Source organism: Onychostruthus taczanowskii, unplaced genomic scaffold, assembly GCF_017590055.1.
Source record: "Onychostruthus taczanowskii isolate IOZ18803 unplaced genomic scaffold, ASM1759005v1 scaffold38, whole genome shotgun sequence".
Taxonomy (NCBI): domain Eukaryota; kingdom Metazoa; phylum Chordata; class Aves; order Passeriformes; family Passeridae; genus Onychostruthus; species Onychostruthus taczanowskii.
In genome coordinates this window covers 12,119,152-12,147,146 of record NW_024501237.1, presented here as the reverse complement: position 1 = coordinate 12,147,146, position 27,995 = coordinate 12,119,152, and the positions used below count along the sequence as shown (strand labels likewise).

The 27,995-nt window shown below is 41.1% G+C and overlaps 1 protein-coding gene across 5 annotated transcripts; it reads left to right on the top strand.

Annotated features, from left to right (window-relative positions):
• Nucleotides 1–304: 304 nt before the first annotated feature.
• On the top strand, nt 305–26,396 carry LARP1B (La ribonucleoprotein 1B). Of its 5 annotated transcripts, none has more exons than XM_041412137.1 (19): nt 305–821; nt 7,954–8,015; nt 8,765–8,824; nt 10,608–10,776; nt 12,162–12,305; nt 13,774–13,917; nt 14,026–14,194; nt 17,976–18,120; nt 18,324–18,498; nt 19,292–19,464; nt 19,652–20,029; nt 20,891–21,011; nt 21,534–21,739; nt 22,127–22,233; nt 22,706–22,863; nt 23,170–23,314; nt 23,801–23,910; nt 24,128–24,255; nt 24,462–26,396. In XM_041412137.1, the coding sequence occupies exons 1-19, from the start codon at nt 599–601 to the stop codon at nt 24,657–24,659; spliced, it is 3,015 nt and encodes a 1,004-aa protein (XP_041268071.1). In that variant the 5' UTR covers nt 305–598; the 3' UTR covers nt 24,660–26,396. The 5 variants fall into 5 exon arrangements, 4 of the variants coding, with proteins under 4 accessions (XP_041268071.1, XP_041268072.1, XP_041268070.1 ...); XM_041412138.1 differs by having other exon boundaries at nt 361–821; nt 13,771–13,917; nt 22,709–22,863; XM_041412136.1 differs by having other exon boundaries at nt 362–821; nt 13,771–13,917.
• Nucleotides 26,397–27,995: the final 1,599 nt, after the last annotated feature.

Here is a 27,995-nt window from a genome sequence, read left to right as displayed (position 1 = left end):
GGTACCTGTCTGTTGGAATGCTTAAATGATACGGGATGCCCTCGCTGCTGGGAGCTCAAGTACGTTCTCCTGCGCCTGTTGAGATTGTTCTCGAGGCTGTGCCCCGGGGAGCCCCCTTCGCACCAACGAGAAGCGCTCATCCTCCTGCCCACATTATCCCGACCCTCCTCGCGCCGTGCAGGTGCGGGCGAGGCCTGCGGAGCCGAAATGTCCGAAAGGGCCTGGAAAGCCTCCCGGCCGCGTGAGGTCACGGCGCACGGGAGAGCCCCGGGTCCCTCCCCCGCGCGGGCGGGGCCGGGGCTGCCGAGGCAGCGCGCCCGGAGCGCCGCCCGTCCCTCCGCAGGCGGCGGCGGCCCCGGCGGGTCGCGGTCGCTGTCCCTGTCCCTGTCCCTGTCCCTCGCTCCGCGTGTCGCCCCCGGCGGCAGCGAGCGGCCGCAGGGCAGCAGGGAGCCGGCGGCGCTCGGCCCGGCCGGGGGGCGGCTGGCAGCGGCTCCGGGGCGGGGCGGCGAGGAGAGGAGGCGGGTTCCCCTTCCCCCGCCGCGGGCTCCTCGCCTCGGCCGCCCCGGCTGCGGCCCCTCCGGCGGGCGCACGGCCGGGCATGTCCGCGGCGCAGGTGTCGGAGCGGCGGGGCTGGGGGGCGGCCCAGGAGCCCCGGCAGCCCGAGCCCGGCTCGCCCCGCGGGGAGGAGGTGGCGGAGGAGGGCGGCCGGAGCAGGGAAGCCCCGGCGCCCAAGGAGAACGCGTGGACGCGGCGCAGAGCCCGGCGGGACAGCCCTTCCCCGCCCGCGGGGCCGGACGGGCGGCTCGGACCGCAGGAACCAGGTGCGGGGCCGGGAGCGTGTGCGAGGCGCCTTGATGGCAGCGGGGTGGATTTGGTTTTGGGTTTTTTTGGTGTTTTTAGGAAGGAAGAGCGCGTGTTTGTCGGCGGCCGGGGAGCCGGGCCCGTGCGCGGCGCGGCGCGGCTGGAGCCGGGCCGGGCGCGCTGGGTTTGACATACATGGGCACGGCAGGCAGCGCTCGGGGCGGGGGACGCGGCCGGGGACGGCAGCGCCGGGCTGGCTGCAGGTCCTGGGGCTTGCGAGCGGCCACCCCGGCCCGGCGGTGACCTCCGGCCGGCCTCTGGCGCTCGCAGGGAGGGCTGCTCGCCCACTCGTCTCGTTTAGCCTCCTTTAGAAATGCCGCTTTGCCGCAGCTCTCTTTTGGCTGGTTGTGTAGCGAGGCCCTGGGAACGATCCGTTAGTTTGGTTTGGTTTCTAGAATGGGCTCGCGGAGGCTCTAGCACTGGCCAAAGCAGACAGTTCGCTCGCTGTTGGGATTTGGTGTGTTTACATAGGGACAGTAGCCACGGGATAATTTCCTGGCCTTAAATCACTACATGGAAGATAAAGCTGCTTTATGGGCAGCACGCTGACTGAACGGGCATATGGCTTTACAAAGCTGGTCGTCAAGGACCTAACTTGAAATTGCCAGGCTTTATGCTTAGGCTAGCAAAGAGTTCCTAGAAGTTTGTAGCGTCTTGGAGTATTGTTCTTGGCTGCAAGTAAACTGCTGACCTCAAAATAAATACTTCAACCAGTGCTTCCCGAGAATTTCAATCTCAGCACTGGCTCCCGAGGGCACCTGACAAACCTTTTTTGTGATCTCACAGTCACTTTTATCCTTGAATTAAACACGTACTTCCTTGACAAAGAGAAATATATAATTTACAGTTTCAAGTATACAGGTCATACAAACGGAGACCACATGCCAGACCACAAAATCTCTACTTGGCTGAAGAGCAGAACTTTTGGTAACATGTACATACCCATCTTTATTATCTGTACTGTTTTGTTTATGTGTACTGACGCTCTCCTAAGTACCTGTTTGTCCCCAGCTTCCAAAATCCAGCTGGCTGGGCAGAATCTTGTGGTCTGCTTCATGCATGAAAGGGGACTTGTCACTCGTTTGCCTTGCTGTGGCAGCAATAGTAACAGTGCTGCATCAGAAGCAGTGGGAAAGCTGCTTTTGTTGTGTTAGCACCTTGAGTGCTTCACCTCTGTAAAGTTTGCTTTCCCAGCAAAAATAAAGCACACAAATAGCTGTTGAAGAAAGGAGGAGGCAGCAAGCAGTGCATTCATACACTGTGTGCATTGTCTGCTTCATTTCATGATTTTGGAGAGCCTTATATTGTTTTTCTCCTCCAAGAAGTTGTGCCTACTATTTATAGAATTAATAATTAAGCTGAGGAGTTGTACTAGAACACAATTTTCAGTGGCCAGGTGTGTAACTGAGCAAATAAGGGAGTCAGCGTTGCTGGCAGTGGCACTGGGGAAGAACACGCACCAGGGTGTGTGTTTTGGTTTGGCCACCTCCAGAAGCACCGTGAGGAAGCCACCGTTCTTACCCTTGTAAAAGGCAAAGAAGCTGATCTTTCCTGGCTGTTTGAAGGAAGAAATTGCCATGTGCCTCCACCCGCAACAAGGGATGTATTTGGAAGAAACTAATTGCACGTTGGCAAAGCAAAATCTGTCACACTAGGCCCTTATGAATGTTGTAGTATGGAAATTAGTCATGTGAAATAATAAGTGGATGAGCAGAAATACTACTGGGATGGAATGCAGAACTATCCGTAAAGAGGATAATAAAATGTAAAAGGATCTCACATCAAAGCAGTGACTGGATCCTGCTAGACTTGTTGATCCTGGCGTAATTTGTTAAAAGTTTCCTGAGACGTGCACCTATGGTATGTTCAGTGATAGTTACAGACCTGACAAAATTGGCTCCAGCCTGTCATCTTTGGACTTTCAATTTATCATGGGATTGGTTTGTGATAGAGGCAAACCTGGCTCTTGTTATGAAAGAAGCTGTTAATGTCACCTGTTACTACCAGGAAAATGTAAAATTTTGGCTGAAATGTGTTTTAAGTAGAACTGATTATATTTTTGTCTCAGATACCTTAGTGGGTTTTAGTCATTGCAGTAAACCAAACACCCAGTGCAAACATACCTGAACTTTTTGTGGTGTGTTTGTTACCAGAGTTCAGTGTTTCTAACCAAGAGTTTAATGAAACTTCAGAAGCATTTCAGAAGCTACTTTTACATCCTCATCTGCTTTTAACTTGTGGAGAAAGACTCTTATCAGGTATAAAACGGCTCGTGAAATTAATAGGCTTCTCTCTAGTTGAGAAGAATTGTTTCCCTGAGACGGTGGTTAAGCTTTGAAAGATACTGCCCAGGGAGGTGTGGAGTGTCAGTCCCTGGAGGGTTTCAAGAAATCACTCAGTGCCAGGGTTTAGTTGACAAGGTGATGTTTGGTTAAAGGTTGGACTCCACGATCTTGGAGGTCTTTTCCAACCTTGGTGATTCCATGATTCTAATCCTGGTGCTTGTGGTTGGATGGAGTGAGCTTTAAGAGAGGCTGCCAAGCGATGAAAGGTGCTTCTGAGATGTCTCCCTCCCCTTGTAGTGCCAAGCCAATATATTGCAGTAAGTCCTCACTTCTTTAGGTTGAAACTGTGAGTTTGCCATCCTCCACATAAAAAAAAAAAAAAAAAAAAAAAATTACCCAGGATTGAGTGGCTGAAATAATTTTATTTCAAAAGTTCTCCCACCTCTTCATCTGATGAAATCTTCAGCACTGCCCTTTTTGTGAGGTTGCAAAAAAGGAATCTGAATGACAAGTTCTCAATTCTTCATGTGATTTGTATAGCTGATATGAGTCTCTAATGACTTATTAGATGATTATTCAAAAGTTGTTCATGAAATTCATGAAAATATTCAGTGCAGCAAAATACTTGTGCTGCTGAAGTGGTTGAAGTGGGTTTGCCTATTAGTGTGTGCTTGAATGATGTAGTTAATTAAAAGAAGTGCACACTTCATTCTTTTATTTTGTGCTTATTGTGTTTATTTCTGGGCATCAAAGAGTACATTTTATCTGTTTGATATTTTGGTAGCAGAACCATTTCACTGTAGCGTATTGTATAAATCACTTTGCTTTAGCCTGATAGCAAAACAGTTTGTAAAGGTACAGTTTAGTGAAGGTACCCTGTGTTGCTAGGATTAGCAAACCTTAGATGAGTAAATTCATAAATTATCTGATTATCAAATCTTTTGGGTGTATTTAAGTCAGGTGTTCTCATTAGTTCTTTTGAATTCATGGAGTGTTTTAATAGCAGCATCTAAAAATTATTCAAAGCATTATCAGAAGTTTCAGCATTGATAATTTTTCCAACCCTAAAGGGATTAAAAATGTTATCCATACAAAGCTGCTTGCCTGTATTTTAGTTGTACATAACAGCATGTGTAATTTTGTGTCTGGGGTTTTTGTTTCTAAACTGGAGACCTATTATGATACTGAAACCCACCTCCCTGTGCTATGGCATGTGCTACATTTAACCATGAAAACTTTAGTAGAAATTGAGTCACAGGTTGCAGTTTTCTATGAAGAAGCTAGTAAAAAGAGGAACTGAGAAATTAAATGTAAGGAAAATAAATAGCATCATGGTGAATCAATCATGTATTGTGGATTTTTTTTCTTCCCCTATTGCTTCCTGTATTGAAAATTTGATGGGTCTTGAACATAAATAGGTGGAAGGGTGCAGGTATCCTGACTTGCTGCCTTGGTTAATTGTTCAAATATTGTGGAGATTGACAATCTAATGTAGTTTTTGCTATAAAATTCTAGAACTCCTGTAGGGCAAAATATTAGCATAGTAATTGGGGGTTTTTTTATTGTTTTGCAGAAGCTCTGCTCTAATCCATGCTTTGGATTTTAATTAATTATATTCTCCAAGGGATATTTTTGGTTACATTTGCAATAATTCATCTGTTAAAACATCAGATATAAGCATAGCTTACCTTGTTTAAAAATTGAATATACTGTCTAGTTTCAAACTGAGCATTGAAAGAAAAATATTGTTCAAGTTCAACACACAGGCTCCAATTAAGTTTTGAAGAGCTGGGTGATTTTATCTGCTCCCTGAAGCACTTCTGGTATTTATGTGGTGCTGTTCCTTTACAAAAGGGAGCACATGTGCAGTCCAAGTAAAAACAAACCTGAATATTGTCTAGAAAGCCTCACAGCACAAACAGTGTTTGTATCAAAAATTAGAATGTATTCCACCTATTTTAATAGACTTTGCTTTTAGAAGAAATTGACAATATCATCATCTCTTTCCATCAGAAAAAAAAATTATTTGCTGACTATTTATTTGCAGAGCATCAAACCATCCTTTCTGAAGTCCTATTACTTGTGATCCTGTTGTCTTGTGACCCTATTGTGATTGTGATCAGGGGTATTTTGGTGTGAGATCTTATGTATAGACTTTGCTCCTCAGCCATCCAGTCTGCTTTTCCTTCTCTATTCCTGTTGTCCCAGAGGATTGCTGCAGTTTTGGTGGCTCCAAAATTCATCTTTCATTTTTCAGACCTGTTGTTCCATTTATCTTGACATGGCATGCTTGTACAGCCTCGTCTTTCTGCAGGAACTACCTCCTGTTAGGATGTGGTCTGTTAGGAAACTTGGAAGAACCATAATAAAAATGGCTTTGGAAGCTGATTTCTGTTTTCATCTGAATGCCATCTCAACTGGATGGAATTCAGTGATTGCAAGATGATCACTGGCAATTAAACTGCCTTGTCCTTGTGGCAGTTTAAATTAATAATTTATTTATTTCTCTCACACCCTCAAAATTCTGAAACCCAGCAAGTAAAACCATTGAAGATGAGTGAATTCTTTCATTGACACAGCACCCCACTTATTAACAGGTTCCTTGTAGCATACCACTGTATAAACCATTTTTAATGCAGTTGTGTTGGAATGAACAATTGAAATAGTTTATTTGGACTAAAGATGCCATTTCTGGGTACCCAACGCTGTTATGGGATGTTAAAACCAAACCCCAGAGTGATGTTAAGCAAAGGGCTTTTATCTGAACGCATTTTGCCTGTGTTCAGATGCTTTTTCAGGTGTTTTGTGGCTCTAGGCCTGTTCATGGCAACAGAACAGGTGTGCCCTGGGTAAAACCTTTCAGTGATCTCGTGTTATGTTCTTTTACTCTCCCACCCTCCTTCTTGTTTTTCCTTCCCCTTTATCTTCCCTTTCACGCCTCACACTGAAGTCCAGCTCCCACGTGATAAGCCCCAGAAAGCTGGCCAGGAAGGACCTGTTGGTAAATTTGGCTGTAAATTTGGTTTTGAGCATGGCTCTTTTGGAAGGACAAGGAACTTTGTGGAGGTAGGGAAGCACAGAGTGAGATGAGATCTCAAGCCCTTTGAGTTCCAAAAGGGCATCATCCACCAGGCGGGGCATTGCCCAATATTTTCTTTTTGTTTAGCTTGCAAATGCATCTTCCAAGTCTTGGATTACTCCATTCAGATAAGAGAGATTCCTTCAGACAAGTTGGGTCTCATTCTGCTCCATTCAGATAGCCTTTCCTGCCACCTGGAATAAATTATATCCCATGACTAAGACAGTGCAGCAACAATGAGCCTTGCACTTCTGTGTGCCTTGCTACGCCCTGCTGACACACACAGCAGCAGTTCTGGCAGAACAGTCCTTGAGCAGCAATTTAAGTAAAAGTGCTGTCTGGTGGAAAAAGGGCTTCAGTCAGGTAATTGGACAGAGATGTGTGTTTACAGCCATGCTATGGCCACTCAGTTTACCTGCATGGCTAATTGGCAGTTGTCTTGGAGAGAATTACAAATTTGTTTGCTGCTCCACCCCTGCAGTTGTTTGTCTTGTTTTTAAAAGGGCAATTAGTTTACTACTGAGTGGCAAGTGAAAATTAGAGTTACATGGCCACTGTGTGTTTCTTAAAGCTCTCAGTCTGAAGTTAATTGAGATGTGTGCTTTGTCTTTGTTTTAAAAAGCAGATCTGTAGGAGAGGCAAAAACCTGCTGGCAAATGGTGGTCAGGATTCACTGGATTCATGTCTGGTGAGATGTCCAAGTTGTGTAAAGCATACACATGAAATTCATCATTTGTATGGCTATAAATGACATTAAACTTTAGGCTGGAATGTGGAGTAAGCATTAGTTTGTGCTTGTAACGTTCGCTGTGTATTCCAGGAAGCAGACAGAGAGGCTTTCCAGAGTCACTGGGGCACAAGGGTGGGGTTCCCAGTGTGGAGCCCTGATAAGGGAGATTAGTCACTGGATGTGAAAGAGATAAGGGCTGAGGAGGTGATGTTATCCCCTGTATAAAATAATCCACTTGTGATTTCAGACACGTTCAGTGTTTCAAGCTTGTCTTGCAATAAAACACCCAATGGGAGGTTTCAAGGAATGCTTGTGACTCCCATCTATGTGGGAAGACATGCACCGGGAGAGCCAGGGCTTAACAGAAGAAATTAAGAGATGGCTTCCTCTTGCTCAGGAGATCAGATGGGGCTTTAACAAAGTAGTATTTTTCTCTTTGCATATTTTCCTTTGTTTGTTTGTTTTTTACTTTGGCTTGATTTTGAGCTATGTGGCTAAACTTTGGCATCTGAGTAATTGCTTATAAAATTTATAAAATAAAATTACTAGGAATTTGGGAATATGTAGTTGTTTTTATGTTTTTTTCCCCCCTTGCCTGCATAATAATATATTTCATAAATTCTGCCTTATAAGTATAGCTTTTAATAGGAGGACTTATTAAATATGTATCGGGGATTTTCTTTGCCACTTGTTAGCTTAAAATACTGGCATTTTGACATAGCCTTGACCTTCTTGGTTAAAAAAGTGCTTAAATACAGAGTAAGGCAGCATCTTGGGCACCTGGTTTGCAAGAGTATTTGCCCTTATTATGAATGTGAGTTTTCAGTGTCATGTACTATTAGTGACTTTATTCACTAAAAAAAGGTTCATTTATATCAAACCCTCAGAAACACTCATGTAGTGTGATAGAGCATGGCAGAGTTGTTAACACACACCTGCCTGACTCATATAAAGTGCAGCCTAATTCTTCATGTGAAAGTGTTTTTCTTCCTTTTCAGAACTACAAAATTCCACTAAAGTGATAAAAGCAGGAAAATCCAGGACAAGAAAAAGCAGCAAGGTCTGTATTTTTCCCTGTATGATAAATAGCTGATACTGTTCTAATAAAAAGATAAAAGTATTTTGGAGCTCCAGCCAGAAGTGTTATATTATGCCTTGATAATAGACAATTTTGAACACAGAAACAAATTAAAAAAAAAAAAAAAAAAAAAAGAAAATTAAAATTAGGGGAGTTGCTGAATTGGTGTATGTACAAGGGATTAAGAGAGGCATTATTGTTTAAAAAATCAGTGGGATTGCATAAAAATACGAAGGGGCTGCAAAGAATCAGCATCACTGTAGCACAAGTGATGCTAGATTGGTTTTGAGAATCCCCTTTGCATCTTATGTGATGAGTGTCCTTTATGTGCATAAAGTTACCATTACGACAACAGGAGACACCGAATCCTTTTATTGAAACGTTAAGTTCCTAAAATTTTGTACAACCACCCCTTTTAGGCTGGCTAATAGCTGTCAAGGTTTTCCAAAAACTGAAAGCCTTGAGCAGTAGACACCTTTTAATCACATATGTGTAGGAAAACATTTAATCTGACAGTCTGATGTGAGCTCAAAACTTCCAAAAGTTGTATGTTTGGTTTCTATTGTATTTCTTTTTTTTTTTTTTTTTTTTTTTTTTTTTTTTTTTAATAGCTACTTTTGACAGCTCTGCTCCAGGGGGTAGTCTGGCTCTCTGAGCCATGACTGACATCTTTCCTGTGTCAAAAAGGGCTGTGTCAAGAAAGGAATATAAACTGTTTGTCACCTTTGCAGGCCGATGATTTGGGCGATATCGCAAGCTGGCCGACCCCGAGTGAAATAGCAAACAATGAAGTAAGTGTCCTTTGTAATCCTCAGGATTATTATTTTTTTTAAACCATATTGGCTTATCTGTTTCATATTTTTCCCCCCAAAGAATGTGCTTTGGGTGTTGTAGGGTTTCAGTAGAAGTTTTGTCAATAATTCAGGTTATTGGTGTGTGCTTAACTGTCTGCACTGGTACTGGAATTTGTTAATGGTGTGCCATTGACACGTGCATTAAATAGTGCCTTATTTTTAACTCCACTGTTTTAAAAGTTTAATGTACCTTTTCTGCTGTTTTCATCTGTTCATGCACAGATGAAAAGGCCTTTGGAGTTGTGAACGTGCTGCCCTCTCTTGTGGCTCAGAGTGCTTAGTGCCCATTGTCTGAACACAATTTAGTTATTCTTAGTTATTTTAGTCCTCTGATTTATTTTTCCCCTTCTGGGTTTTAAGCTAACATCTATTCTGTCAAATTATCCTCCTTTCTCTTTATCTCAAGTGATAAGTGCATAATGTATTTTAGACCTCTCTGATGCTATTTAAAATGAGAAGAGAGCACAGATTATTGCAAATGGTGAGGTGCCATTTCACAGTGCTGTAGCTCTGCAGCAGCATCCCTGTGGTGCTTTTGCTGTGTTCATGGTCAGGAAAACCACAGCATCTGGGTTCAACAACATGCATTTTATAGCTGAAAGGGTCCAAATTCATGGAGTGTCTGTAAAACAAAATAACATTCAGTTTGTACTTAAACTTAGTTTAGTTTTCTAGGGGAAGGCTTTATGTTCAAATTAATTATAGCACAGTACTGCAGTATCTACTGTATGTATTCCAGGAGGTTCAAAGCTGTCTCCACAACATAGGAAAATTCTTTCTCTTTAGCAGAAATGTCTGCAAAACTTCTCATGTTGCAGGCAAAAATTATGTCTGATCATAGAATGATTTGGGTTGGAAGGGACCTTTAAAGGTCTTTAGTCCAGCCCCTCCATCCCAAGTGGAAGAGACATCTTCCACTTGATCCAGTGAGCTTCATCCAACATGGCCTTGAATGTTTCCCAGGATGTCCCAGGGACATCCAGCCACCTCTCTGGGCAGCCTGTGCCACTGTTTCACCACTCTCATAGTGAAAAATTTCTTCCTATATCTTCCTATACCCCTTGTCCTATTGCCCAGGCCCTGCTAAAAAGTCTGTCCCCATTTTGTAATCCCCCTTTAAGCATTAAAGACCATGGAAAGGTCTCCCTGAAGCCTTCTTTTCTCCAGGCTGAACAATCCCAGCTCTCAGCTTGTCTTCACGGGAGAGGAGCTTCAGCTCTCTCATCATCCTTGGCCTCCCCTGGACACTCTCCAGCAGGTCCATATTTTCATGCTGGGGACCCCAGAACTGGAGGCAGCACTGCAGGTGGGGTCTCACCAGAGTGGGGCAGAGGGGCAGAGTCCCCTCCCTCTCTCCCAGTGTTCTATGAGCCCAGCTTTTTAAAGATAATAACTCTGAACAGTAGATCCTAGTGAGAATATTTCTTTCTTTTTTCCCTATAAAATATACTTTCATGTCTGAAGTCATGATTGTTGTGCATGCTTCTGTAAAAACCGAAAACTTTCTTAATCTAAACATTCATTTTATGCTCTTGCCATGTTAGCAGAAAATAAAACTATTTATAAAGGGATTTTACAAAACAAGACAATTCTTAAAGTTCACCCTGCTGAAGAGGCTGAGAACAGGTAATAAAAAAGGAGTTTTAATAGCTGAAGGAAATGTGCACCTCCTGCTATCAGCAGCTGTACTGCCAGAAATAATTACCTGTGTCTCTTACAGTGTAAGACTGGAAGTCATAGTAAAAAGCCAACAAATAGAAGAGAAAAGGAGGAGAAATCTGATCAAAAAAGCAATAATGGAATCAAGGACAATCCAGAGGCAAAGCCAGATGGTCCAGCAGATAACACTAGTGAAGATGAAGCTCAAACTAATAATCAAAGGAAAAAAGGTGAGTTTAGGCACTGTGTATGATGCAGTAAGTCACTGTTGATACAGCTGCATCAATTCCAGTTGAGTGACTCAATAAAACTTGTCATTATGTGCATTTGCTGGGTGAATACAGACTATATTGGTGTTTGCATGGAAGCCTCAGCCAGGCTGCCTCCCTCAGGGTTTGGAGCCTTCTGTTCAGTCAAATTTCTGGGGAAAAAGCAGCTCATGCTCTGTTGATGGTCCTCGGAGCTCTGAGGATTACTGGAAGATTTTATCATGGCTGTACAAGCCATTTCTGTCTCTGATATCTTTGTTTCCCTTGAAAGGTAGCACTGTGTTAATTTAACTTTATATATATATATGTGTGTGTGTTACTGCATATGCACCAGCACTTCCATTTTCATGCTCTACTATTAGCTTGCACACTGAAGTGATCATTTGAGAGCTAAACCAGGTTTTTTGCTTCCTTTTGATCCAGTCTGTTACACTCAAAATGGGAAGCAAAACCTCATTTGGTCTGGAGATTGGAATAGGCTGGAGAAAAAGCAGAAAGAGTTTCAAGATCAGCTGCTTTTTTGTCTTGCTTCCCTGCTGGTGTTTTTCCAGATCCTAAAGGCCTTTGCTGTTCAGATTTATTAGTCTTCCTATATACATAGATATATTAAAAAAACCTGTACCACTTCTAATTTTTTTCAGTCTAAGTGGAAATCTAAAGCAAAGCATTCCACAGGTAAAACATGTTTTTCTTTCCCTCCCCCAGTGCAGAGAACACATTTTATGTACTTGCTTGTATTTCTTAGCCACAAAAGAATGGACCCCACAATACCAATCAATATTCTTGTTAAATAGTTAGTGGATACTTTAGGCCAGCCTGCAAATAAAACAAAGTAAAGCTTTGCTAATAATTTTTGATGCATATGAATGAACTTTGAATATCTTGAGGTGAAAGTATGGTACCACAGCTAAATTATCAGGAAAATTTGTATGATTTGTGACTGAAATCTTTATTGTGGTGGTTAATTTTAAATGTTTTTTTTAATCTCAAAGTTTCATATACAACTTGTGAAATTATATAGCAAGGAATTTACTGTTTGTGTTTAACACTGACATAGCTGTAAATTCTTGGTCATGGAGCTTCTAAAAAGCCATTAAATAAAATGTTTGACTTTATTTCTTATGTTTGAAGCTTTGAGGTTACATTTCAGTTTCAGAAATCCTTGTTTACTGCATTTATTATTTAGTCATTTGTAATGTCTTAAAATTTCAATGTTAAGCTTCTCCCGCTTTTTAAAATTTGAAATTAACTGTTGCTAGTTTTACAAGGAAAATTCTATGGAGTCTTTTCAGGAGCTGAAACCTCAAGTATTAGTACAATAAAGAGTAATATATTAACTTTTCAAGGTAACAAGCAGAAATGGGTGCCGCTTCACTTGGACGATGTGCGGTCAGACAGTCAAGACAGAGCAGGCTCTCGAACGAGCTCCAGATTTGTGCTGGAAACAAACAAGTTAATACCTCATAACAACAGAAGGAATGAGGCAAGAAGTAAGTAGTTCTCACTCTCCGGGTCTTGCTGTTGGTGGCAAATGAAGTGTAATATCACATGAGCTGGCAGTTTGTGTTGAAACTTAGTAGGTACAACCTGGTGTTTATATTTGCCAGTGACAAGCAGGAATATAACTGTTACATTATATTCCTCTTCATGGCACCCTACACACCATCTCATCCCACAATTTTACAATGCAGAAAGTTTGGAAAAAGCCTCAGAAGGTGTCTGCTCAGTCCTGCTCCGCTGCTATTCTCACAGCTTGTTGCTACCAGAGCAGCTGCTTGTGGAGCTACACTTTGAACTCTGATTTGGCAGTTCTGCTGATGTTGTTTTTTCCTTTGAGCTGGACTGATTCCCTCATCTCCCTGACCTATTTCTCAGCACAGCCATGCAAAAAGCTGTACTAAAACCACAACTGGTGCTGCTTCTGGTTCTCAGGTGCTGTGAACACAGCTGGTGAGGTGGCAGAAATCTTAGGCTGAGTGAAAGTTTGTTGGTTTAAGTTTTAAAATTGCAGTATGCATTCCCAGTTTGAATGTTTGCTCATTGTAATAAGTACTGGATGCTACTGACAAGGAATTTATGACGCCATTTTAGGAACGTGGATGTAAGAGTTTGATTTGGATGCCTGAAGGATGGATAGGGGTGTGGAGAGGATTTTTACCAGTTACCACTTCCTTCAGCAGTTTTTTCTCAGGATGGTCAAATGACTGAGAACCACACACATACAGATTATATTCTCTGTAAATTCAGAGCCTTACTTGACTGGACTTGAGTGTATGAGCATACACGTGTAGAGTTCACTAAGAATCACTGCTAAACCAAGATTTTTAATACAATTTTTAGTACATCTCTTTAGTCAGACCTTTGTTAAATTTAGCAGCTCTCAGTTTGATCCAGTAGGGTTACCCAGAAAAGCTGTGGATGGCCCATCCCTGGAAGTGTTCAAGGGTAGGCTGGATGAAGCTCTGAGCAGCCTGGTCTAGTGGGAGGTGTCCCTGCCCATGGCAGGGGTGGTTGGAACCAGATGGTCTTTAAGAGTCCTTCCAACCCAAGCCATTCTGCAATTCTGTGATTCCCATCTCATTCCAGTGGTGGTGGGAGTTGTCCACAGGAGGCGACTGAGCTGTTGTGATCATTCCTTCCCTCCCTGAGCTGATCATGGGTGCTGTGACCTCTGAGCTGGCACCAGGGTGTCCAGCTGCTTCAGAAGCATTTGGGATTGACTGCCAGTCCATCCATACCTCCTTGCTGCTGACACTTTTCCTGCTCCTCTCCTGCAGCTTCAGCTCTGGCCCCTCAGCCTGGCTGAGGCTGTGGATTGCCCGGGCTCAGGCTGAGAACTCTGCTGGCATGAGGGACCATGACACAGATGGCATGGACTCAGAGGCACCAGGATGTTTCTATGTGATTGCAGTGGTGGTGTTGTGGTACTTTGTGGTGTTTTTTTTTTTTCTCTTGAAGATTGGCGCCGCGATAGAGACAAGAGAGACGAGCATGACGAGGTGTGCAGCGTCAGGAGCGAGGGCGGCAGCGTCCGGGGCTTCTCCAGAGGCAGAGGAAGGGGTAGAAGCAGAGGAAGAGGACGAGGCAGAGGAAACCCCAGCAGTATGCTAATTCAACAGATACTTGGCAAAAAAGTTTCAAGACTATGGTTATAATGTTGCTGTTTTCATTTTCTGATGTTGTTATTTTATGTTCTCTTTTATGTTGAAGTGAACTTTGACTATTCAGTTGGTTATCAAGAGCTGTATGGTGAAGGAATTGACCAAGTGTTTCAGCCTGAGCTTAACCCTGGTGTGATTTATTACTATGGTGACGGAACAGGAGTGCAGATGTATTCTGTGGATGAAGCACTTCTCAAGGAATATATAAAACACCAAATGTAAGTAGATTGCTTAGTGTATAAATATTTTCAGATGTCTAGTTAAGGTAAAATAACTCATTTCAAACAGTGTTGAATCCTTATTATCTATGTCAAGTCAGAGATTAAAACATTTCAGCTTAACTTTTTGAGTTAACTTTGACCATTACTAGTGTCAGCTCGAATTTGTTCACTGGTAGGATGGAAAAACTTGAATATTGGGGAGGAGTTTTAAGGAAGCTGTTCCTACATCTTGTGCTGTAGTCTGGCTCTAACTGCTTTATTTATGGTACACAGCCCTCTTTATGTTGTCATGTAATTGAGATATGGATGTCTCTGAGCTTGTGCTTTTGAGTACTGTTGGTCTGTTTGCCTGTAAAGCTCTTCTTGGGTGATGTTTTCCCCTATTTGCTCTCAATTTCACTTTGAGAAGTCTCGTTAGTTTGATGTTTTCAGTGTGTTTCACCTGAAACATGTAACTGAGAGAGAGAGAGGGAGAGTAGTTTTGCAATGATACTTGATTTTTCAATAATCTGAAATGTTTACTTTCTCGTGTATACCATTAGGCAATGAGAAACCATCTGGAAGACTGATTATCACCAGGAGACAAGTCTAAAAGGGCCTGGAAAGCACTAGTTCATTTTAAAGAGACAGTTTCCACCACTGGCAGATATTTCATCCTCTGTACTTGCATTTCTCTGCGATGCCTCTGTGGTGGTTTTTGATTGCCCTCATGTTCCGTACAGCAACTTGCTTATTTTATTCTTGCTTCTTTTGTTACAGTTGACGCAAAAAGGAAGAGAAAAGCCTCTTTTAAAGGGCAGAAAGTATCTGACATGTGGCTATCAACTTCAAAACTTCTATTGCAGTCTTTTTTTGCTCTTGCTGCCAGGCCCCTATGAGACCTGACAGTGGACATGTACCCCCATGTCAGGATATTCGGCCTTCACTGTCCTCAGACAAGTGGGGGAGGATCACAGCCACTCCACTGTTGGCCAGATTTCTGGGCATGCAGTGTAGAATCCAGACCTGCTAAGGTAGGACATGGTGATGTCCCCTCTGCTGAGAAAAATGTCAGTTACAGCACTGGTCACATCTGACTTCTGGGTATATTTGTATTCCCTTTTGGCACCGAGAGGTTGGCAGGTGTTGGTAGAAGACTTGGCATGGCTGGATAACCACAGCCACTGGTTGCTTGCCTGGTGTGAACTCCTAAGGCTTTTGGTTATGGAGTTTGCTTTCCATGAGAGGGAGATTCCTGAGCAGATTTAGAACAGAACTTCACTAGCTTTATTCTCCCTAGACAAAAAAAAAAAGTGTTTTTTATTTATTCCCTTCTTTTATCACATTGGTAATGATGGAAAACAGACTTTGTTCTTCAGTTACCTATTATTAGCCTCTAAATTGGGGTGGCTTTGTCTGCTTTTCATAATTTAGCTATAAAATATGAAAGTGACTATGCCAAAGAAGAAAGTAGATACAGAATAAAGGTACAAAAATCATTATGTCTCACAGTTCCTATTGAAGTCCAAGATAAATCAGGATATATTAAAGAAATGAGATTGAATCCTAGTGGATGAATAAATTTGAAAAGTTTACTTGTTTAATACAGAAAAATATTAGACACTGTCCAACTGAGTTGATGTGTAATTACAGGAAAAAACACATTGCTATCAAGCAATTTATGCTTGTCCCAAGAACCAGCTCGATGTACGAGAGTAATATTTGGATTGCATACAAAAATATCTTATGTTTTTAACCACAGGCTGAAGCTGTCAGCCTGAAAAGTTTCAGTGCTTAGCAGCTCCTCTGCTGCACTGTGCAGCAGAACTCTATTTAAAATGTCCTCTTGCTTTAGAAAATAAACAAATAAAAGTTCAAACATCAATTCAAGAACAAGGAAAGGGACTCTGAGGAAAAGGAAGAAGAGAAAAGCTGGAGGGTGTGTGTGTGTTTGGGTTTATCCCTCTGCTTGGAGCAAACTTGTGCATTGTCTTCATTTATCATTAATGGTCTTTCACATTCCTTTTTCTAGAGTGATGGACATCAAGTGAGGCAGTTTGAGTCAAGTTCAGTCATTATCCATTTCTGCTTGTGGAATTTTTAACTAGGTGAATCGTTACAGGATTTTACCTTTACTGTATGATTGTAAAGGTAACACTAGTGAAATGTTGGTTTATGGCATTTGTGCTTGCTTATCTTCTAGACTGGGAGGGGAAAAGGAACGTAGCAGCTCAGAATAGTAGACAGGACATGCTTGAAAGAAACTATCTCTTTGTGCCCAGTTGCTGCACTGATCATACTTAGCTCTGAGTAAGAGCTCAATTCTTCAAAAGCCTTGCTCTCTTCTCTGTTTGCTTTGATTTAATAGCAGTGTTTCCATTTGTCCTGTCTTGTCCAGCATTGAGATTTTAAATTCATTCTGTCTTGGAGCTGAGTGTTGGTCAGAGCACGGTGCTGATACTGCCAAGGTCTCAGGGTCCATCCCTGCATGGGCCATTCACTTGGGAGTTGGACTCAAGGATTCTTGTGGGTCCTTCCAGCTCAGAATATTCTGTGTGTGATCTGTGTGTTTCATAGAGCCAGCTTTTCCTTCAAATTTCTTCAGCTACAAAAAATTAGAGAAAGAAATGATATCAAGGTGCTGCTTGGGTCAGTGATGGCATCAGAGTGCCCTGCTCTTGGAGACTTTGGCCTTGATCCCAGCTTCAGTGGAGAGACTTGTTTTATTCTTTTTTGAAAGTTGAATGATCGTTATTTACATTTGCATGTGCAGCTTTTTTCTTCAGCATTTTAATACCCTCTCATTTTCTTTTGTGTGCTACCTCTATTTTTGTCATACAATTTGAACTGCTTTCCATTAAGTCTTTCCCTCTCTGTGTTTTTCTGAATGTGTTGAGGCGTTAGTATTCCTTGGATGTGCTGTGCAAAGTCATGCTATGATGTGTAAGCTCTATGAAAGGCCTAGATTTCAGTTGTCATGTAAATTGAGGGGGTTTTCCATTCTTTTCCATAGGACCTTTTCTCATTCCCTTGCTCTGTGTGAGAGATCATGGTTTGAATTCCTCACTTTTTGTCTTCACTAAGTATAAAACATCTTGACGCTGGGAATATTTCCTAGAGCAGCTTCATTGTTGAAAATTTGTCCTTCTGCTGTTTGTCCCCTGTCTCTGTGGTATTACCAGATTCCTGAAATGTCCTTGTCCTTCAACATCATCCATTCTTTAAGGCTTTTTTCCTCCATGAACTGTTGTGCCTTTTGGGTACAGTTTCATTACAATTACAACGACTGGTTTTGTTTTCTCATCTTCCCACAAGCGTGCTTTCTGGTTCAGGGTATCTATCTGTGCCTCAGCACTCAGATAGGATACTTAAGCCTTCCAATGCCCTAGAAACTAAGACAATAAAAGATGCAGTTCAGGATGAACTGGTACTGCTGTGTGGGACATAAGTTTTGCTCTGACTGTGAGCAGTTCTTGTCCTTCATCTCTATGGAGGCCAAGACAATGTTGTTCCCTTCTGTCCGTGTAAGTAATGAGGGAGGGGGTGGGTGAAGGAAAACTGGAGCGTAGTTTTTGGTTGTGCAAATGTCACAAGGCTTTGATTTTTACCCCTCTGTGCTGTACCGAGTCATAAATCTGTCTTAACCTGTCGAGCATGCTTGCTGCTCTCTGGGTCTTCTGCTGAAGAATGGCTTTGTTGATGTCAAAATACTCTGGTTTTTTTAAAGGAATCTAGGCTGCTGCCTTAGGATTTTCTTTAACCATAGAATAAGCTCAGCTTTATGTGTTTTGTTCTGCAGTGAGTATTATTTCAGCACAGAAAATCTGGAGAGAGATTTCTTCCTGAGGAGGAAGATGGACCAACAAGGATTTTTGCCTGTGTCACTGATCGCCAGTTTCCGTCGGATGCAAGCGCTGACTACGAATGCTGCACTCATTTTGGAGGTAAAATCATTCAGAAGGATGTGTTGGAAAAGTTGCTTGGCTAATTCTGTGCTTTCATAGCTTCAGAGCTATGAAGGTAAGAAAAATTTCTGTTTGTAATAATAAGGATTCTATAAAGAGGCTATAAGTGGCCAAGTTGGTGTTCGGTTTTTTTTTTTTCCTTTTTCGATAGTTTTTAATGTTACAATATGCTTGTCACACAGGCCCTAAAGGACAGTACAGAAGTTGAAACTGTGGATCAGAAACTAAGAAAAAGGGTTGATCCAGAAAAGTGGCCAATACCAGGTCCTCCTCCATGCAACCTGCCTCCAACTGACTTTTCTCAGCTCATCAATTGTCCAGAATTCATACCAGGCCAAACTTTTGGCTCTCATACTGGTAAAGGATTTATTTTACAGAAACATAAGTTTAGGGCTGTCTGTCTAGCTTAGGAAATTTGCCTCATGATACTGATTTCATAATAGAAGTTGTGCTTTTGGTAATGGTTTATTCAGCTGCTCTGCCTGCCAGCCTTGCACTTGCCAAGTCACATGGCTGATGTGAAGTAGATAAAAATGTCTCTTGTGTGTTATGGCTGTGACCATTCTCCAGAATATGGAATGGTGGGCTACAGTTCTGTGGAATTGGTAATAGAAGTCTTAAACTAGTCCTAAAATCTGCTTTATTTTTGTGGCAGCTGGAAGTTCACTCTTAATTTGGGGCATCCTTGTTTTGGATGGGAAACTCATTCACATTTTTAATAGGGAGATGCATTTGTTTGCTGACAATCCTTCGCAAGGGAATCTTTTCCTGAAATGTTGGCTGAAATTTAATGGGAAGAATGAAGATGGAGTTAGGCACCCATCCACAGAGCTAGAGAATGACACGGAGAAAACAAGATCCTAATGATGCTGCTCTTTTTTTTCTCCTCAACAACATGTAATGTCTCACAGGCTATGAAGAAACTTTCCATGGAAATAAATTCTTAGAATAGATTTTGTTCTGAAATACTGAGTGAACTGTGAAAAGCTGTCTCTTAAAAATGAATAATTCTTTGATCAGTGTTATGTTTATCCAGAGAGGGAGAAAAATGGTAGCTGTGGTCAAAAGACCAGTGAAACAATTGAAAAACAAACAAAATAGAACCAAAGCAATCCATAACAGGAACTAAACTACTGTTTTCTACTGCTAGAGTCTGCACCAAGTTCTCCAAGAGTGGGGAGCCCGCTGAGTCCAAAGGAAAACGCTGAATCAAGTAATTTTCAGACAATGTCTAAAGGACTGTCTACAAGTTTGCCTGATTTGGACTCTGAACCTTGGATAGAAGTGAAGAAGAGGCATCGTGCATCCACTGTCAAGCTAAAGGTAAAATCAAAAACTAAAGCTGAAGGTAAAATTTATGTTAAGTTTAAATGAACAAATGCAAAACCACCTTTGAGGTCACACTAAGGTAAACCAAGGTTTAAACATCTTAACATATGTGATGCTTGAGAATGCAATAAAGTTTGGAAAATCATTATCCAATTCAAATATAAAACCTTTTCCAACTTAGGAGACTGTTCCTGTGCCTGATCAAACACCAGATCAACACCAACCATTCCCATTCCCACCTCAGGAGGAACAAGAACAGGAAGAACTTGAATTTTTGTTTGATGAAGAGATGGAACAAAATCAGTGTCGGAAAAATAAATTTACTGATTGGTCAGATAGTGATTCTGATTATGAAATTGATGATCAGGATGTAAACAAGATTTTAATTGTAACACAGACACCACCATTTGTGAAAAAACATCCTTGTGGAGACCGCACTGGCAACCGTGTGTGCCATGCAAAAATTACATCAGAACTTGCTAAAGTCATTAATGATGGCTTGTACTACTATGAACAGGATTTGTGGATGGATCAGAGTGAAAATGATGCCATGATGAAGGTAATTCTCTTTAATTTTTTACTAGAAGACCATGCCTGTCCAAACAGTTTCCAAATTAACTTCAGCCCTCTGCTCTGTAGTTGTAAAATGCTACAGGAAAGTGACAGTAATTTGCAGGTCTGCTGAATAGCCTTTACAGTTGAAAGCAAACCCAAGTTTTGCCAGACTTGCAAAAAACAGACTTGACCAAAAACACTGAATGAATATTTTATTGTAACATTTTGGAGATGGCTCAAGTTTTCCAGTGTTTTCTTGTTCTGTGAGTAGTTTGTTTCATAACAACTGCAAACCCTTACCCAGAGAGGAAGGGGGTACACGTCAGTGATGAGATGATGAGAGGGAAGTAATACAGTCATTTTAAAGTAATTTTATATTAAGGTTCTGTTGGCCTTGTAGTTTGTTAGAACAATAGTTAGAATGAAGTTACCTAAACACTGAGTGGTGAGGGAAAGGGGCTTTATCTGTGCAGAAAGAGGGGGAAGTAGCTGCATGGACAGATGGAGCATGTCTGCACAAAAGCAAGATGAGAAAGGTGGAAATGGTTGTTGAGAATAAGAGCAAGAAATAAAGGTAGAATTTAGAATATGGATTAGAATGGACCAAGAAAACCAGCAAACATGAAGAGGCCAGTGAGAAGTAGCAAACTGCAAGGGAGAATATTTCCTTTTTTGTTGTTGTTACGGACTTGACAATGATTTGATGAGATTTTTCACACCCAGCATGTGCATGTCCCACCTGAGACAGGTGTGTGGGTACTTGTATGTCAGTTCTAGCTTATTTCCTCTTCATGAAATGCATCTGTCTCTCAGGATGGTATCTATTGCCCTGCTTTGCATTTACAATTTGCTTTCTCTAATTCAGCAAGAGATTGAGAACTTTAAGAAGCTGAACCTCATTAATAAGGACGAATTTGTTAGTCCTGCACCAGAAACTGCTGATCCAACCCAAGAAGTTCCTCCAAGACCTCCAGGGTTACAGAAAGGTGAGTATGAAAGCATTGTTTTTTAGAATCTCTGTAATAAAGAACAACTCTGCAGGTGTTTTGACTCTCTGCCTGTGCAGTATTTTAATTTTGGTTCAGTCAGCAGTCTGAGGGGGCTTTTTCTTTGCTAATTTTTCAAATTGCCAACTGTTCATGGGTAGTGTGGTTTCAGTTGAATGACAAGAAGCTGGCACTTGTTCTGCTTTGTTGTCACTCTCCACCAGTACCAGGTGCTCTTTGTTTGACTTGGAATTTACAATGTGTAAAGTTAAACTGAAGTTGTGAAACATTTTATAGAAACCAGCATTTTTTAATGGGATTCAGGGATGGAAGGAAATGAGATTAGAAGAATTTACTACTTGTACCATACCATTACTGAGCAGTCACACCATCCAAATCTTATCTCTGGTGGTATTTCTGACACAGTGGTACTATTAACATTTACTGGGTTACATGCTAATAGCATCTGTAAAGGAGCTCAGTAAAACCACCTCACTTTCACCTTTCTGCCTCCATATTTAGCAGAGGAGCTGGCCTGCAATTTCCTAAGTGCTGAAGTACTTCCCACGGCAGGAATGGCTCGATCGCTGCCAACAGCAGTCCCAGATTCCCCCCGTTTCCACCCTGGCTTCATCCCACGAACACCTCGCACCCCAAGGCTCCAGGATCCCAACAAAACACCCAGGTTCTATCCTGTTGTTAAAGAAGCACGATCCTTTGATGTAAAGGTAAATGGAAAAACATATTTTAAAATAAAACCAAACCAGCAAAAGCCTATAAAACTCATGTTTGTGCATACAGTTTAACAAGAATTAAAAGGCAAAAAGTTAAATGCTTCTACTCCTATTGCTTAACTCCAAAATATTTACCATATTCACTTTTTATTTCTATTAAATGCTTTTTGAGTCTTCTTCCTTGAAAGTCCTTACTGAAAGAAGCGTAGTGCTTAAGACATTTGATTAGTTACATAAGACTAATCTTCAGGTTATGAAACTGGTCTTGTGACTTTATAACTTGTTAGATAACAGAATGGAAAACTATTAGAGCTCTGTTTTAAAAGGGAGAGAATGAGTGAAGTCAAATTAGGGAAATAAATCCTTCATTTACTTTCTTAGGCTCCAAGAAAAAGAAAAACTCGCCACAGTACAAATCCTCCCTTGGAATGCCATGTTGGTTGGGTGATGGATTCCAGAGACCACAGGCCAAGAACTTCCTCTGTGAGGTAAATGCTGTTGCTGTTATTCAAAATTTATGTGCAGGTAGTTCTCACTACTAATGGAGAAGCAGGCCTTAAAAGGCAGTTTATAAATACAATGGAAGCAAGAAAAGAATGATCAAGAAAGACAAAAATATGGAATGCAGAGCTGTTTGGAAACAAACTAGGCTGATTGGTGTTCACAGTGTTGTTTGATCCCTGATACAGCAGCAGTAATGTTACTTGAGGCACTGATGTTCACTTCAGTGGTTATTTAAAATCAAGCAGGACAGTAATGTTTAATTATTGTCCAAAGCTGTTTTATTTTTGACATACTGGCACAAAATCTCATTTTCTTGAGGTGCACCCAAAGCCAGGTGCACTGCAGCAGTCCCCAGGTGACCATACTTCAGCTCTTGCGTGGGTCAGGGTGGGTGAGAACTGATTCTGCAGGAAAGCTCTATTAACAGGGCACAAATATGTTGGTTTGTTTCTCCAGCAGTTCCAATGCCTCACCTTTAGAAGGAGCTCCACTGGCAGGTTATGGCTGTACTCCAAATTCTCTTCCCAAATTCCAGCACCCATCTCACGAACTGTTAAAGGAAAATGGCTTTACTCAGCAGGTGTACCACAAATACCGGCGGAGGTGTTTAACAGGTAAGCTGCTCCATGCACTTCCTAAAATTTTTAGAAGCTTCCAGGTGCTGTCTGTGACCAGTTTTCTTCCCATTGTTCCTCATCCTTAATTTTTCTTGGGAAAGGCAAGGAAAATTTATTTGGTGCCTCTGTTTTAGGAACGCTGCTTTCCATTTAACTTTACATTTCCTGACAAAAAAAATCACCCTCAAATCTGAAGTCACCAGAAAATCTGGTGTGTTTTTTTACTAAAGACAAGGCACTTTAAAATATTCTGGTGAAAAATTAAAATAGTGGTTTTGTTCTTGCCTTTCTTTTTTCTTCCAGAGAGGAAACGGTTGGGAATTGGCCAGTCCCAAGAAATGAACACACTTTTTCGTTTCTGGTCCTTTTTTCTGAGAGATCACTTCAACAAGAAAATGTATGAAGAATTCAAACAGCTTGCTCTAGAGGATGCAAAAGAACACTACAGGTATTTTTTCCTGAGGCCATACCATTCCTTTCAATGACTGTGAAGTTTACATACATCTGCAGTGAACATTTTTGGTACTGCCTCTGACTTTTTGTAAATCTTTCAAATAGCAGCGTGTATAAGTTATTTTAATAGCAAAAATCAGTGTATAGTTGTGCTTTGCAGATGAATAGCTGACTGTACAGCATTTCCTGTCCTGTAATCAGCTCTGAATTCTACAAAATCCTGTAACTTGTTGACCGTGACAGTTCTGTACTAACACTCCTCAGATTCTTCCTTCTGTAGGTGAAGACGTTCTTAAACCTCATTTTACTTGTTCAAACTGGTTCTTGCTTTACAAAAATACCAGAAAATGACCACAAAGGAAATTGTCACTGCCCTTTAGTTCTTGGATATAATTCCCTTCTTTCCACCCAGTTGTCCCACCTCTACTTCTCTGAGCCAAAGAGACAAGGTGGATTGTTGTAGCTCTCTGTTCTGTTCCAGGTACGGCTTGGAATGCTTATTCAGATTTTACAGCTATGGCCTGGAAAAGAAATTCAGGAAAGAAATATTCGAGGATTTCCAACAAGAAACAAAGAGGGACTATGAAGCTGGTAATTATCACAGGCCTGTCACTGCTCATACTGTGGTAACCTTAGTTGAAGATAATCCCAGTTCCTCGGCGCTGACTTGTTAACTAACCAAGAACAGCTTTTATTCATATTCTTTTTATCTTCAGTTCTCTTAAAAATATAGTTACCAGAGAATAATTAAGTTTATAATTAAATTTGACCTTTGTAAAGCTGTAAAATTATCTTTTTCTGTTACTAGGTCAGCTGTATGGACTGGAAAAATTTTGGGCTTACCTAAAATACTCTCAGCACAAGACTCCAGCTGTTGACCCCAAACTGCAAGAATACCTGAGTAAATTTAAGAGACTGGAGGACTTCAGGGTGGATGTAAGTTTCAATGCCTATTTTAAATAATATTTGGTATACTAATATTTTCACTGCTAGGTAATCTGAGAGCAGTGCTTGATTTCATGAAATGGCAGCTTGATAAATTCGAAGAGCCTAATCCTTTCAGTCCCTAATGTCTATGGAGAGGCAAAAAACACCTGGCTTTATGGCCAAACACCTAACAGGCTGCCCATGTTTCTTTTCAGCCTCCTATTGGTGAAGAATGTGGCAGGAGGAGATCAGGTGAGGATTCAGGACACCGCAGACATCAGCCCAACTCTTCTAAAACCCTTCCCACCACCAAACCCACCGCTGCCTGTCAGTCCCGGGCGCTGGGAAGCGTTTCCTCTGGGAATACTGTGCAAGTCACAAAATCTATAGAAAGTGATGTACCAGAAAAATAGACTTTGGATGAGCTTGTGCCCTTGAGAATCAACTTTGGCATCACTCCCCTAATCTGGAGATCTTCAAGGCGAGGCAGTCTCTACTACGTGATTAAAAATGTATGGGAAGACAAAGGATGGGATGCTCTTTTTCACGGGATATAGTTCCAAAACACTTGCCCTGGGAGAGTTGCTCTTGGTTATGGGATCATTGGAAGGATGCTAGGGAAGATTCTTTGGCTTCAGTATTGCTTTCCTCAAGCTTTTGTTTACAAAGAACTGCATTCCTTGCATATGCAAAAAATACTTCGAGGGATGCCTTACATTTCAGCTCAGATTTCTTAAAAAAAGGTATGATGTATACCCATGTTATTTACTGTGCTTTCCTTACCCATATTTCCCTGTTATTTGTATTTTACCAAAGCAAAAAAGATTACATTATATGTAGAATATTAAATGGAAAGGAAGGATCTATGTGACAGGTTTGCTTTCAAGGCTAACTATCAAAAAATATGTTTTTCTGCAAAAGCACATTTGAGAACATGCAAGTGTATATGAAATGCATTTCTGGATTCTATTTAAAGATAGAGTTTCTATTTTTTTCAGGGTCTCCATAGTTAGTATTTTATTAAGTATGGAGTTTGAGTGGACATAACTGGGATAGTTTTGCAGGTATTTCCTTCAGTGCTGGTTCTTTAATAACTCAAGCAACAGAAAACTACAGGGGAAAATTGAGCTTTTAATTTCATAGTGTCTTAAATTAACATTCAGTATCTACAGTTTGTGCAGATTGTTAAAATAGCCAACTGTTCATACTCTGGGCTCGAGAGGTGTCTTCATTGGAATTCTCTTATGATTATGAAGTCTAGCAGGAAAGGCATAATTTTGAAATTTTTTTCTCCATACTTCAAGTAATAATTAGTTTGGAAGAAAACAAAGTATTCCTTGTAAATTTTAATTTTAATTTGCTTTGTTTTGCAATATCTGAATGAAGTTCTGCTTAAATTGTGCTCACTAAGCCTAAATGATTTCAAACAGGTCTAAAGACAATTTCACTGAATGTAAGTTACTCAAGTAAAAATCCATTTTTGTAGCTGAAAGAGAGGGATGTTTATAACCTGTCATGTCTTATTAACTTCACTACTTTGTTTTTAAAGACTCAAGAAGAACCAAGTGAATAACTTCTCTTCCGGAGTAGGTGAGAGGAATTCCAGCTTTTGGTTAGTTAACTGCAGAATTACTTCAGTTAATTTGTAAAAATATTACCAAGTGATGTCTAGCACAGATGCCTTAAACTGACTGCACAGCCATAGACAGAGCTTTAAACTAACAGCTCTCAGAGGTTATAGTGAATCTGTTAATTTTTCAGTCATTGTGCTGTGAATCTCACTGAAACAAATGATGGATGCTGGCATTGAAAGGAGTGGATGGTAGCAGTGACTTTCCCCACAGTTTATACCATTTCAGCACAAAATCCAGCCTTTTGTCAGTGGCCTGTTCTAAATAAATTTAAATGAACGAATACCAAGATTTGAATATCCTATAAATATGCTGAAGTGACACATCTCAATCCTGTGTTTGATCCATGCCTTTTGCTACCCATGAAAATGCGAATGTAAATTTGGATTGAAATTGTATATACGAGTAATAAATTTAAGATATTTCAATTTTTCATTGGAAAATGTGCAGATTAAGCTTTTAGTGTGTGTAATTTTGTGATATCTTCAAAAATTTTATAAAAACAACAAAAAACCCTAACAGTGTTGTATATCAATTTTTTTTTTCCCCAAAAAGTGTGAAAAAAAACCAACTTGAAAGAGTGGAAGGCTGTAGATTTGTATGGGAATTGCACTGCACTGAGGTGTTGGGGAAACCCAGCCTGGGAAAGCCAGAAGTGCTTCTGGAATGCAAGGCAGCTTTCTTCAAAAGAATCCAGAGAAGAATATTGATTTACTTTTGTCATATGATTGGGTATTTGTCAAAAATATGACAGGTGAATGATAAACGTGGGGCAAGGTAACGAAAGCGAATACTTCACCTGCTGGCCTCTAGAGCTGCTCGGTGTCCCTTTAGTAAGCTGGACAAAAACACCACCCCAGTCCATCCACAGCTCTGGCTGCCTCTCAGGAATTCCCCTTTCACTTCCCACAGGCTTGAATCTTCCCTCTCTTCCCTTGCAGATAATGGAAAAAACAATCCTTGCATTGCTGATGGTTTCACTGTCTGGTTCATCACCTCTCAGGAACTGATAGGCCTTGGTGAAGGGCATAGCTGTGTATCCAGCATCCTTTCCCAGGCCTTTTAGGTCCATTGATTCCAGCCTTAACTATGTCTTAAGATAGTGGTCTATAACTGACCACTTTGCAAGTCTTGGACCTTGTCTAAACATTCTCCCATGTGCCTGCTGAAGAATTTTTAGGTTTGTCTTTATTTCTTCTGTTAACAAATAACTGTACAAACACTTCAAATCATTACCCTGCCTAAAACCAGATTTTTGTCGTGCTCAAAATACTGGATTATAAACAGCTTTTTAAAATAGAAGATTCTTGTTGGAGAGCAGATAATGTTTTCCTACACTGAGCAGCAGTAGCCTGTCTGTGTTCTAACAGGGATTTGGATTTCTGTGGGAGATAAAGCATTAGAATGGATGGAAAAGAGTTTGTATTCATGGCTGCAGCCTTTGCTTCAGGAACTGCTGAGGTGACAAATGACACTCCCTGGGAGACAACACTTCAGAGGAGCTGAGGATCTCCTCCTGACAGCTCCCACAGCTACACCAGGCTCGATTTGTCACCTCAAGAGCTTTCTTCTCTGCTGTCTTCAGCCCCTGTACTTTTGGGATTTCAGGTAAACAACCCTTCACCTGGCACACAGGTTGTGTCAAAGCAAGCTTAAACCCAAGCTGTGAGCACCTGTTAAGAAACGTTCACCTTTAACCATAAATTAAAAGCCAGGAGAAGGATTTACTTTCCATCTGTAAGCAAGTCTGCAAGGCCAGAGTTACATTATTGCTGATGTTTAGGGGGAAAGGAATAAATAGCCAAATCTTTTGTACTGTTCCATACAGAGGAATAGTACCTCTTCCTAGAGGAAATAAAACACCACAAACTCTTATTGTGTTGTCAAACAGAATATTGTCCAAGAGACTCAAACAAAGCCTATGAAAGGTTTAACTGCTCCCTGCCCTTTAGAGCAAAAAACAGTAAAATCAAACTGATTCTGCAGGAAGAAAAAAAAACATTACAAAATAGCTCAGCACTGAGATATTTAAAGTGAAACATCCATAGCAGAGTGCCAAACTGATTTTATATGCTGTGTCCAAGTCTGAATGATGGAAAATTTAAGCCTTAGTCAAGG

Excerpts from the sequence above, each read along its gene's own strand:
- LARP1B (XM_041412136.1), top strand. The coding sequence starts at position 599 with ATGTCCGCGGCGCAGGTGTCGGAGCGGCGGGGCTGGGGGGCGGCCCAG. Across the intron at positions 10,777-12,161 it reads TAATAATCAAAGGAAAAAAG|GTAACAAGCAGAAATGGGTG; the intron begins GTGAGTTTAGGC and ends TAACTTTTCAAG. Across the intron at positions 18,121-18,323 it reads ATGCTGCACTCATTTTGGAG|GCCCTAAAGGACAGTACAGA; the intron begins GTAAAATCATTC and ends CTTGTCACACAG.